Below are 13,080 nucleotides of genomic sequence, written 5' to 3' on the forward strand. Positions count from 1 at the left end.
AATCTTCCAAAGCTGGGGGGCGGTGGCCCCCCCTTAACTACGCATAGCTACGCTAGTGCCAATAGTGGTAGGATTTTACGGGAATCGGAGGGGCTGAATGTTGTGATATGATCTTGGTAGAGGAATGATTAGTCACTTGTATCATGATAAAGGACAAAAAGGAGCTAAATTTATATGAGTTGCATGATCAGTAACTTGTATCCTAGCGTTGTAGTATGCTTACTGGCTGTGGCCGATAGATAACTGAACTTTCGTTCAGTGAAGTACGGCGCTTTTCTTTATTCCCCTTCAATCTGATTTGTTTGGTGTGACAGTGAACGTGGATATCAACTCTCAGTGTGGCCGGTAGATTAAGTCAACAACTGAGTGCGTAAAGTATTTTTCTCGGCGCATGCATATTCTTAATACCTCAGGGTAAAGCACATTGATACAAATGTCATGGCATTTTAATGGAGGACTGATCTTGTAAACATAAGCACACCATCTAGAGAACATGAAGTTTGAGGTCATATTGTGTACATTGTGCTTAAAGTACATCTTACACTATATAGAAGGAATGCACAGTATGTAGAGAAGTAGGTCCTGGAGATGGTTTGTTCTCTGTATTTGTCGCTTACTTTCATTTTAATTATTTGATTTCCATCTAGTTATCCCTGCCGATGGCCAACAAGCATGGCACCTATTTAGGTCACTTAATTGTGTTGTTTGAGTTTATGTTGCTTTTATCTGAATTTTTTGTCACTTATCTTAGTCAATTACAATTTAATATATGTTAGTTCATACTGAATTTATACTCAGCATTTATGAAAGTGTAGGTCATGTAGATGGCTTGTTCACTGTGGAGTTACATAACAAAGGTTTCTTATGTGGTTGGGAAGAACGGGACTTATATTGATGATAAAAATTGACTTCTTTGACATTGTGTGGCCGACACATGGTCAATGTTGTGGATGGCAGATTTCCTTGATTTGCTTGGAATCAATATAGTGGGAACAAGTGCTACATTGTACCGGTGCCTTCCAGGGGTTAGCACAGGCGTTGGACTGAAACCAGTAAAGAGAGATGCAAAAAGAAATTGATATGATCAATGCAGCTGCTACAAACAAGGCAGTGAAGGTGTTTGTTGATCATGTGAATTTGTTGGTCAGGCGGAATGAAGATGATGCACTAATGTATGGTCACATAGAGCCTCCAAAGTTATAAGCCCTAGAAAAGGGCAAAGGGCAGCTAAAAGAAAGTACACTTGTGATGAAGGGACAAGCTATAATGCAGCGAAAATAGAGGAAGAAGATGAATATAACGCAGACGACAGAGAATATCATAATGGAGAAGAATCTGACTCAGATTTTCATGACAGTGGTTATGAGGTTGACAAGAGTGATGATGACCTTTACAACGATAATGTAGATGAAGTTGGTGATGGTGGGAAAGAAGCAGTAGCAGAAGAAGTAGAAGAAGTTGATGCACTAGATGATCCTCGGCTAGACATGCCAAACGAATCAGGACATAGAATAGGCTACAAATTCAAAACGTTTGAACCGGATTTTGACATGAACAATCATGTGTTCAAGCTAGGGATGAAATTCTCTAATGTGAAGGAAATGAGAAATGCTCTTGCTTCTTACACTAGCAGGATACAGAGCGAAGATAGTAAAAAACAAGAAACACCGGATCAGTTCTAAATGCATGTTGTGATGGAAAATTAGGTAAGCAAAAAATGTAATTGGTTCTTTAGGGCATCAGATGGTGATCAAGAAATTTTGTGGACTGAACAAATGCAGAAGACAATGGAATGTGAAAGCACTAACCGCTCCTTTTCTGACACACACAAAATTAGATGAATTCAGATGATGAGAAAATGAGCTTGAAGTCATTTGCAACAAAGGTTAGGAAGGCATCTTTACCAGAATTTTCACAAGAAGCACAAGGGATAAACACTCAAGAATAAAATTTGTGGGCTATAGCAAGATCAACAAATGTGCCGGCATGCCCACAGGGTATTCCACTTAACTGCCACCTCCTACAATCACATGAATTTGTAGTCATATCCACAATGACCGGCAAGCCATCGGGTGCAGTAAGCTGATAAATGCCACCACCTGCAGATGTTACACCATATCTAGGAGCAAATTCGATGTTCTTTTCAAGCTTATTCTTAAATTTTGGGGCAAATTCTACCATGCCATTCTTTTGTGGCTTTTTTATTGTTACTAGAAATTCTGACCATAATCTGGCACACTATCCTGTGAAGCATGGACATAATAGGTAGCTCTCTAGCATCTAGTATGTAACTGCAAAGGCAAACAATTCATGTAAACAAATGTGTTCTACCAAATCATGTAAACAAAGCATTTATAAAAAAATTGATATGTATGATCAAGAACGGGCATATATGGCCTTTATGGTTGAGGACGAACATATATGACCTTTATGGTCTAGGACGTGTATATATGACATACCTATTGAACACCTTGATACGTCTCCGACGTATCGATAATTTCTTATGTTTCATGCCACATTGTTGATGATATCTACATGTTTTATGCATACTTTATGTCATATTTATGCATTTTCCGGCACTAACCTATTAACGAGATGCCGAAGAGCCGCTTGTCTGTTTTCTCGCTGTTTTTGGTTTCAGAAATCCTAGTAAGGAAATATTCTCGGAATTGGACGAAATCAACGCCCGTGGGCCTATTTTTCCACGAAGCTTCCAGAAGACCGGAGGACTTACGAAGTGGGGCCACGAGGTGGCGCCACACTAGGGCGGCGCGGCCCAAGCCTTGGCCGCGCCGGCCTGTTGTGTGGGCCCCTCGTGACGCCCCTTTACCTGCCCTTCCGCCTACATATAGTCTTCGTCGCGAAACCCCCGCACCGAGAGCCACGATACGGAAAACCTTCCGCAGACGCCGCCGCCGCCAATCCCATCTCGGGGGATTCAGGAGATCGCCTCCGGCACCCTGCCGGAGAGGAGAATCATCTCCCGGAGGACTCTTCACCGCCATGGTCGTCTCCGGAGTGATGAGTGAGTAGTTCACCCCTGGACTATGGGTCCATAGCAGTAGCTAGATGGTCGTCTTCTCTGTGCTTCATTGTCGGATCTTGTGAGCTGCCTAACATGATCAAGATCATCTATCTGTAATGCTATATGTTGTGTTTGTTGGGATCCGACGGATAGAGAATACTATGTTATGTTGATTATCAATCTATTACCTATGTGTTGTTTATGATCTTGCATGCTCTCCGTTATTAGTAGAGGCTCGGCCAAGTTTTTACTCTTAACTCCAAGAGGGAGTATTTATGCTCGATAGTGGGTTCATGCCTCCATTAAATGCGGGACAAGTGACGTGAAAGTTCTAAGGTTGTGGATGTGTCTGTTGCCACTAGGGATAAAACATTGATGCTATGTCCGAGGATGTAGTTATTGATTACATTACGCACCATACTTAATGCAATTGTCCGTTGTTTGCAACTTAATATCGGAAGGGGTTCGGATGATATCCCGAAGGTGGACTTTTTAGGCATAGATGCATGTCTGGATAGCGGTCTATGTACTTTGTCGTAATGCCCAATTAAATCTCACTATACTCATCATATCATGTATGTGCATGGTCATGCCCTCTCTATTTGTCAATTGCCCAACCGTAATTTGTTCACCCAACATGCTATTTATCTTATGGGAGAGACACCTCTAGTGAACTGTGGACCCCGGTCCATTCTTTTACATCGAATACAATCTACTGCAATACTTGTTCTACTGTTTTCTGCAAACAATCATCATCCACACTATACATCTAATCCTTTGTTACAGCAAGCCGTTGAGATTGAAAACCCCACTGTTTCGTTGGGGCAAAGTAATTTGGTTGTGTTGTGCAGGTTCCACGTTGGCGCCGGAATCCCTGGTGTTGCGCCGCACTACATCCCGCCGCCATCAACCTTCAACGTGCTTCTTGGCTCCTACTAGTTCGATAACCTTGGTTTCTTACTGAGGGAAAACTTGCTGCTGTGCGCATCACACCTTCCTCTTGGGGTTCCCAACGGACGTGTCATCTACGCGCATCAAGACTGTTTTCTGGCGCCGTTGCCGGGGAACTGAAGAAAAGTTACACCACAGAAATTTCTAACTCCCACGTCAACTACACGCCAGCACACCTCACAATGGTTATTTAGGAGTAGATCACACTTTGGGAAATCACTAAAGAATGCCTTCACCCAAGTGTTTGGTGCTAACTCTTCAACCCAATCAAATGCAGATGAACTGTCTATCTTCATCTTCTCCATATTCTTGTCCCATATGCCCTTGCTTGTTGCAGAGATGATAGGCTAGATCTAGAGGATCTTGTCCACTCTTGCTACACAGTTGAGACATATTTGAAAGCCTATGGATCTTATGATGTGCCTCCGAGAAGCAAAGAGCATTTGGATAAGATGAGTGACATTGTTGTGCATCCACCATTGTACACAAAGGCCATTGGGAGGCCAAAAAAGGAACAGGAAGAAAGATCCTAGTGAGTGGAAAACTACCGAAGCATGGTGTGACAGTGCACTGTTCAATCTGCAAATCTGCAGATCACAACAAGAATGGACACAAAAATCATATTGCACGTACAAGTCAGCCTGAAGGTGTAGGGCAAGAAGAATTTGATGATCCAACCATCCTTGCAGTGAGTTTTCATGTGCATGAAGTGAGAAAACCACCTACCGTGTTGTCTCATTTTCTTATGCAAACTTTCCTATCACAATAACCCATGCAAAATTGTGTGTGCATAGGAAAGAGCATCTAGGATACCAAAGGGTCACTACCAGAAGAATCTCACTTTGTGGTCGAGAATAGAGAGCACATTCCACCTAGCAAAGTCAACGAGCTAACATAGGAAGAGAAAGGAGCACTAAAGAAACCGACCGGAGGGAGAGGAAGAGTAACCGGTGGGGGCGAGAGGATCAACAACAGCAAGATGAGTTTGATGATGACATCCCATTTATTGATACAATTGATGTACCTACATCTACACAAATACAAGGACCTATCACTCGAGCTCGTGCCAAACAGCTTAACTATCAGGTACTTTTGTTTCTAGAAAATATTCCTCACATATATACATGAGAATATGATGTTGTCTAAATCAGATGTGTTTGTTACTCTTAGGAATGATGTGCCTAACATGGACGAGAGGGACAAGCATTGGAGCATGATCATACATGGTGATGGTAGCAAGCATGTGAAGATTGAAGAGGACACCACAAGTGAAAATTTCAGAACTTTGAAGCCATCATAATGATGATTGAAGACTTGGACAAAATATACAAGATTATACTTCCTAAATTTCGTCCATAGCTTAATATGGTGTTGCGAGTCACCTTTATTTTTGGGCCAGGCCCATGTCATTTCCGTAGGAATTAAGTCAACCACCTTTTAGAGTCTCCATTTGAGGATAAAAGGTCTTTCCAGAGTTTGGTTCGGCCACCATACCTATAGCTGGCCGAAACCCCCACATTTTCCTCCTTAAATACCCCCATAGCCGTCACTTTTAGACTTGGATTTTGATTAGATTAAAAGTTAACCAACTGCTACAACTTTGTGTACCTTTTTTAGGCCAACGCCCGAAAGAAGACCGACTACTCAGAATCCCACATTTTCAATAAAGTTTATCTTCATCCGCAATATCTTGATTGCATTATTAGTTCTTACTTGTTCTCGATTTCGTGTAGGAATTAAGACCCTCGCTGGACATGTTGATCGTGCACCCGCAAGATTAATAACTCCCGGAGATTGTCCTAGCGATTGCATTGTCGCACGAGCTTTGCACGTGTAATCGGATCATCAAGCACGAACTTCATCAACAAATTGATTTATCTTCACCTCATCGAAAGATCGGACATCTTTGCTCTATCAGAGTTGTTACTGATCAAGAACCAACTGGCAAGGGCAGAGGAGCAACAAGAGTAAGGGGGCACTTCTTGTGCTGGTACTAGCATGGGCGGGGAACAACAAGATCTCGTGAAGGGTACAATATTGGACATGGGGGTGCATATCACATTCTATTTGGTGAGGATGGTGCACACGATCAAAATCCTCATGAAATTGTGTCCACACAAAATGCACCTACTAGGTTCTAGAGATATACTCCTTCCGTTCCTTTCTATAGTGCCTATTGTATTTTGGCACGGAAATTAGCGCAAGCTATTTTTTTGACACAAACCCCCTAACGATCTTAGAAACAAAATAGGAAACTGAAATCAGATCTCAAAATAATCTTGTTTCCATAACCGATCGCGTCACGTCATGTACTCCCTCTCTCCCGCTATTCTTTTCATACTCAGATTGGTTTCCACATTTTTTGAAAGGGAACAGATTGGTTTCCAGATTTACTGGACGGGAACAGATTCGTTTCCAGATTTTCTGTCGGTGGAAGGGATTCTTTGCAAAAAAAACATAGCTTTACTCTTATGTTCTGAAACAAAAGTGAAAAAACAATAGGCATTATAGAAAGGAACGGAGGGAGTACTAGTTCAATGCAACTTTTTTATTTTGTGTCGGAATGCAACTGTTATTCCCTTTTGTAAGAATATGGTGGTGAATGTTGACAATTATCATACGATACTATAATATATTTCTCGTCAATTGTTCATGCTTGCCATAATTTCATAGGGATTTCATCCAAATGTTGTTTGTCCTATATTTTCCATCAAATTGTTTTATTTCTTTCAATCCAACTGTTGTTCCTAAATGCAAAGTTTTAGAACTGATCCAACCTCACGCATGCTCCGTGTGACTGTACTTATCCTCCGTGTGATTGTACTTGTCGACCTGGCCTGCCAAGTAGGTTGATTTTGACTGTTCTCCACCGAGTGCGGAACAAGTTTATGTATCTAACTAAACCGGTTTTCAAGTTGATGCACCAATTTACACAGGTGGGACAAGTTCATGTACTCCTAGCGTTATTACCTCATTAATTATTAGACTAAACTACTCCCTTTGGTTCAGTTTATAAGGTGTGCACGTCGTATAAGAAATTTTTTGACTATATATTTTATCAATAAAATATAAGATATATGACACAAAAGTTATACCGTTGGATTCATATTCAAGAGAAGTTTCTAACGGTATAATTTTTGTGACGTATAATTCATATTTTGTTGACTAAATTAATGGTCAAAGTTTTACTTAATCTACGTGTGTGTCTTATAAACTAAACCGGAGGGAGTACTAATAATCATCGGAAGGAAAAAAATCATTGTTTATTGATTTGATATTTTATGAACCTTCTCAAGCAAATAAAAATCAGGAAAAATATAGGAGTTTGTTTTAGAAGGAAATGAACACATAGCATCTAAAGTACCAAGAAGGCATTTCAATTGACTTAGTTTATGAGTAAAATTAGAAGATGGTGTTATGATAAATATACGTTAGGGGTAAATTTACATGAACTGTCAAATTCTATTATATTGATTTGCAACATGCATTCATGTTTTAGAACTAGTTACGGGTAATATAAGTTTGCAAAATTAAATTTTGTTGTCCTATCATTTAACGCTGCGGTAATGCACTTTTATAGTTGCTGGAATGAATCAACACACCGTCTGTGTTCACCAATCGTGATCAAAAACTCCTATTGCTAGCCTGCGTGCCTCAACACATGAATAATATATAATCTATTATAAACTAGAAAAATTACATAGCTGTAAATTGGGTCGACCAAAGTAACACCTCTAGCAATTCTAAAGGTGTGATTTCCCATCAGGTGTAAGATAACAGATAACACTATAACATCATAGTTACAAAACATGAGTATGAATCAGCATATAAAAAAGAATCTACTATAACTCTTATGTGACTAACAACTACCCCCAGCTTCCCACCCCCAAAGGCCCCAACCAGGCAACCACCCAGAAAGCCGGAAATAAGAAAAAGAGAATAATACAGGGAGGGCAAAACCCTTGAACAGCAGCAAGGCAGTACCAGAAACAAACAGCACTACTGAGCCTCATCATCCGCAAAGTTATCAGAAAGACTGCGCTGTGACAAACGGTAGTAGAGAATTCCCATGGTTGCTATACATGCCCTGCATTAACATAGGTGAAGTTCTTATTCACTTATCAAGAGTAATAAGAACTTCATTTCTAACAGAAACTAGTTGAAATACATAGGAGATTCCACAAAAACCATTAGCTTTGCAGAGCTCACATCTAAGAGATTGTTTGTTCATTCTAAACAAAATTGTTTAGTAATTAGTATGTTACAGATCAAAGCTGAATAGATTGAATGAACCTGAGAGTTTCTATTTATTATTTATACAAGTCGAGAGTACTGAAATGGATATCACTGATGACCACTCCTAAAGGTGCAACAAAATCAAATTGCAAAGTTAGCTACCTTGCTAGTAGTCCAGAACTCAAAAAACAAATTCTGCTACATGTCCAAATTACTCAAACGCTGAATTGGAGGCTTTAAAGGGGAAAGCTAATAAAACTTGGAAGACCAGTCTGTTCCGAGCTGGCATTATATGTCACATGTACATTTCATGTTAGATGTAAATGAATTATCGCGCAAATGTTAGGCAGAAATAATTCACTAGTACACCTTCAGCGATTATCAAATGAATATTCATCTTGAACGTTACTGCTAAAGAAATAAAGTATTCATTCCAGGAGAACAGTAGTATGCAAAGAACAATTGCATGGCAGAAACCTTACATGATTGCCATTGCAAGCAAGATCTTTGTGGGATCGATTCGTGATGATCTCTGATGTCGTGAGCGGCCTTCTGGAGCATCATTCTCTTTTTTAGAGGGTGCTGTGACTGGTAATGTTGGCAGTGCACTAGACCAGAAAGGTAGTAGCATCCTTACAAATTTGTGACGGAATGTACCTGTTAACTGAAGCTACGTAAGAAGCAAGCAACCAAGCACTACCATCCATTCAAGCAAATGTTCCACCTCGAATTTGACTAGTTATAAACCAAACTAATTACTCTTACACATTCCATTCCAGGATTCACATGTATATATTATGTTAGATGCATCATAACCCCAGGAATAGAGGTGCATTTTGAAAGAAGGGTGGATAGAAAACCAGGTTAACACATCAAGATGCAATAAAATATGATTGTGATCATTTCGAAGGTGACTGGCAACATGACTATTGTTTGGTAATTAAATTGTGGAGACAGAAATGGGCTCTTGATTCTTTTTAATTCAAATCATCTAAACACAAAAGCTCAGTGCAACTCAAGAAACCATGGACCTGACATAAAGATAAATGTAGAAACATAGTTCTTTGGTAACTGATGCTTACGGCTTACCCCTTTTAGTATACTTTTTGCGGTTTGCATCTTCATCATCAGCGTAATAGGACATCTCTGAACTTTGTCTCTCAACATAGTTAGCACCTTTCCTTGTCGTGGCACCAGGCTACATAATGAAGGAATAGGATTACTAAACCTGTGTGTGGAGAAAAGCTGAAGAGAAGACAAACCAAGCCCCACCATGTACTTACCCCGTGCGGGCTTGGACTTCTGATGAAATTTGACTCCTGTTCTGGGAGCTGGGTTGTTATGAGACTAGGTCCATCTATCTCAACTATTTCTGGTTCCACGTGACTAGGAGTCCCAGAGGAGTACATCCCAGCAGGACGCTTATCCTCATTGGAGAGTACCACTGATGATAAAGTAGCATCTTTCGAAGAGTTGACTGTGTTTGCACCATTAGATTCACTAGAACCAGATAGACGCTTAAGGGGATCTGAAGCAAATGCAGGGGGGGTGCCGACATCAGCTTTAGATGCAGTCACAAAATGATTTCCAAATACATTCTTCTCCAATCCAGTCTGCAATATGTTAGGACAAGTGCAACTTTGTCAAAATGTTCAAAAACAATCTTCCAGTAAATACAATTAGCAGTAGTACATAGGTAATGTGTAATACTGCACCAATTAAGTATTTATAGCAAAGAAAATACAAACAGAGGCAGATTGGTGAAGGAATATCAGTGCTTTTAATCTTGCAAGCAGGAACAGATTTGAAGGACTAACCTTGGCTACTACTTCCTTCAGCTTAGTGTGAAGGCGAGATCCAGTATCTTTAATACTCAAAGGAGGCCATATCTTTCGGGAAAATTATGTGTATCATAATATTAGGTCAAAGAACTGTTGGAGCCTCAGAGTGATATAGCATATGGAGCCAGACAGAGATTAACTTACAGGTATGGAACATGAGGGGCAGACAAATCCTGCTGGTGCTGTTTGGGTTGGAAAACTTTGGACATGTGATATCAAGCATTTTGTGTGCATCACATCTAAAGGATGTCAAGAAGAAAATATACATTATTATATTTATATTTAATAAAGTTGGCTCCAGGAGATGAACGATTCAAAACATTCTATTGGAAGCAGTACATACGGAGGCAACCCAATCGTGTAGTTTCTTCATTTCCAGCTTCAAGAACCGAATTACAAAAAGAGCAGTGTTGTGGCCAGTCATAATCAGAATTAACAACCCATTCAGCATAGTTTTTTACCTACAAAATAGGTAAAATGAGAATAACAATTTTGTAAAAATTAACACAATATGATTACTTTAACAAATTTGTATGGATACAGTTTTGTAAAATTAATACAATATGATTACTTTAACAAATTTGTAAGGATACTAATTTGTCAACAAAAAGCCAACAGAATTGTTACGTCTGATTATTAACTTTCTCTTCATGTAAAATAAACAAAACAGAGAAGAGATATGATCATTGTGCACATAGTTGATGTCCAAATTTATTACAGCGCAGGCACAACAATAGGACTAAGCAACAGTAAGGAATCCCAAAAGTTTGAGTAAGCAGAATGGAGGTGGAAACTGTAGGGCTGCCCTTTTGAGCCAAACTATATAAGATCGAAAAATGGATGTCCCATATATATCGATGGCTTCAGCATGGCTACAATTAGTTTTGTAGAATTTCTATGTTATGCTCCAGGCCATGCAGGAAAGTACCAGATAAGACTGAGATTCTCCCATTCTTAATAAATAGATATTAAATATTGCATTTGAGAAGAACTCACAATAAAAGAAAATATGGGGAATGGGTTCCTAAAAACAGACTGGGACATCAGCGAAGTCATTAAAGGTGCTGATGCCACTACATATCTGACGAAAAATTATGATACTCTATATGTAGCTCCAAGGATACAAAAATGTAACAGATATTTGTTACTGAGCACTCACAATGGCATCCATCTTCTATGATACTGTGAACGACTACATTTCACATCCCAAGGCAATATTACTTGCACATTTCTAAGCATATGTAGTACAATCTTATATTTACAAATTGGAGGTTCCTTTTTAGCATCAGCGTCAATCCTAGAAATCGTAGCCAACTGTACGCCCGATGAAGTACAGCAGGGAGTCCTCGTGATTTTGCACACCTAGCGCTACCCAACCCCCCCTTGCCTGTCGACGTATCCTTCACACGACGTCCTCAATTTTGAAGGTGCGTCCGTGCTGCAACCCATAAAAAAATCACGACCAAAATCCCTAGTTGAGTCCCTCCCAGTCTACTTTATCACCATGCTACTCTTATAGAATCGCTGCTTACAGCCAGGCAAGTCACTTAAACGGCAGTGACTTCTCCTAGAGTCACTCCCTCCTAGAAGGGAAGCATGGAACCTGTGGCACCAATGTACTTAGGTATGGGAGGACTCAAGCCGCCTCCACAACTGAACCTTTCGAGTGGAGAAACTATGATGTACTGGCAGCAGAGCGGCTACCACCGTTAACACTATTCTAGTTCATCTCCTGTTAATTGTGTCCCTACTCTGCACGCAACTAATCCCATATAATTAAATACCTCTCCAGTATATTGAATTCATCCCAGAACCACTAATGAATCCACTGTATCCACAACATCTTGTCACAAAAGATCGGTTTTGTACATGTATTTCAGCAATGTCTTTACCAGATTATGCGTTCTAGGGAGCAAAGAACAAGCTGGGGCGGCCCGTAGTAAGCTTGCATATATTAATGGACACTGAGATCCAGCAAGCATAAATGTTGTATCACCTAACCAAGGTCCAGTAAGCATAATGTTGTACAACTTATAACAAAAACAATATGTCAACATACAATTAAGCTAACATGTAGAGGCAAACTTGTGATGGACTAATCAGTAAACAGGATGCATCACATTGAGCAATCACAAAGTAATAGTATATCAACTACTGTTCTCTACTTTCTGTCAGTATGCTCTTTGCCTGAGCCAATTAGGATGAGGATCAAGTCGAGAAGCTCACCACGCACAACTGATGCTCCGGGAAGCAGATGCACTCGCCGCAGACGGGAACCTGGTGGACGAAGCAATAAACTCTCGTCGCCTGAAAATACAAAGCAAGCAGCGCACGCCCTATCAACAAAAATTCAGGCAGCAACGGCAAATCTCTACAAACCAGCAACAAATCCAAGAAGACCAAACTAGGATTTCGAATCCGCGGCATTCGCGGAGTCCTGTCGGATCCAGACTTAGCCATCAACAAACCCGCCACCGCGTACTCGCCCCGCCCAGATCCAAAATCCACCATCACACGCCCATACGCAGCAGAAAGAACACGCGAGACACGGCAGGGGGGGGGGGGGGTATCGCCGGATAGGTGGAGAGATGATGAATTAATTACCTTGCGGCATCTGCAGACGACCATCGCCGAGGAGCCGGATCGGTGGGGAGAAGGATCGGTTGTCGGGACGGGGAGCGAGGGGAGAAGCACGGCAGATCTCGCAGAGACAGAATGAAGTGTAGTCTTTTTTTCTAAAACAGCAAGCGTCGTGGGGTTATGCAAACATGTTAGTACTACCTTTACTCCCCGGAAATTCAATTCGGCTCCCTCGATTCTAAAAAATAATTTACCTATATTTATTTGTTAAAATCAAAATTATAGTACTCCCTCCGATTCATATTAATTGACTTCAAAATGAATGCATCTAAAACTAAAATGTATCTAGATACATCCATATTAGAGTCAATTAATATGAACCGGAGGAAGTAATATTTTTAACTACGTGTATGAAAAATGTATCAAATCAACGCTAATGCATACATT

General features: G+C 40.4%; 1 protein-coding gene across 1 annotated transcript; it reads right to left on the reverse strand.

Annotated features, from left to right (window-relative positions):
• Positions 1 to 7,638: 7,638 nt before the first annotated feature.
• LOC124650083 (zinc finger protein-like 1 homolog) lies at positions 7,639 to 12,783 on the reverse strand. The gene is made up of 9 exons (XM_047189644.1): positions 12,658 to 12,783; positions 12,280 to 12,360; positions 10,397 to 10,514; positions 10,198 to 10,292; positions 10,030 to 10,101; positions 9,496 to 9,825; positions 9,302 to 9,410; positions 8,695 to 8,869; positions 7,639 to 8,063 (listed from the first exon to the last, which is right to left on the reverse strand). Exons 1-9 carry the CDS (start codon positions 12,679 to 12,681, stop codon positions 7,976 to 7,978), a joined length of 1,092 nt encoding a protein of 363 aa, XP_047045600.1. The 5' UTR covers positions 12,682 to 12,783; the 3' UTR covers positions 7,639 to 7,975.
• Between the last annotated feature and the right edge of the window lie 297 nt (positions 12,784 to 13,080).

This window comes from Lolium rigidum, chromosome 4 (assembly GCF_022539505.1).
Source record: "Lolium rigidum isolate FL_2022 chromosome 4, APGP_CSIRO_Lrig_0.1, whole genome shotgun sequence".
In the NCBI taxonomy this organism is placed as follows: domain Eukaryota; kingdom Viridiplantae; phylum Streptophyta; class Magnoliopsida; order Poales; family Poaceae; genus Lolium; species Lolium rigidum.

What these genes read in the sequence shown, in the direction of transcription:
- LOC124650083 (XM_047189644.1), bottom strand. Translation starts at nt 12,681, where the DNA reads ATGGTCGTCTGCAGATGCCGCAAG. An exon ending in TCGTCTGCAGATGCCGCAAG is followed by an intron (nt 12,361 to 12,657) that starts GTAATTAATTCA and finishes TTGTATTTTCAG; the next exon opens with GCGACGAGAGTTTATTGCTT. An exon ending in GCCCCTCATGTTCCATACCT is followed by an intron (nt 10,102 to 10,197) that starts GTAAGTTAATCT and finishes TTTTCCCGAAAG; the next exon opens with ATATGGCCTCCTTTGAGTAT.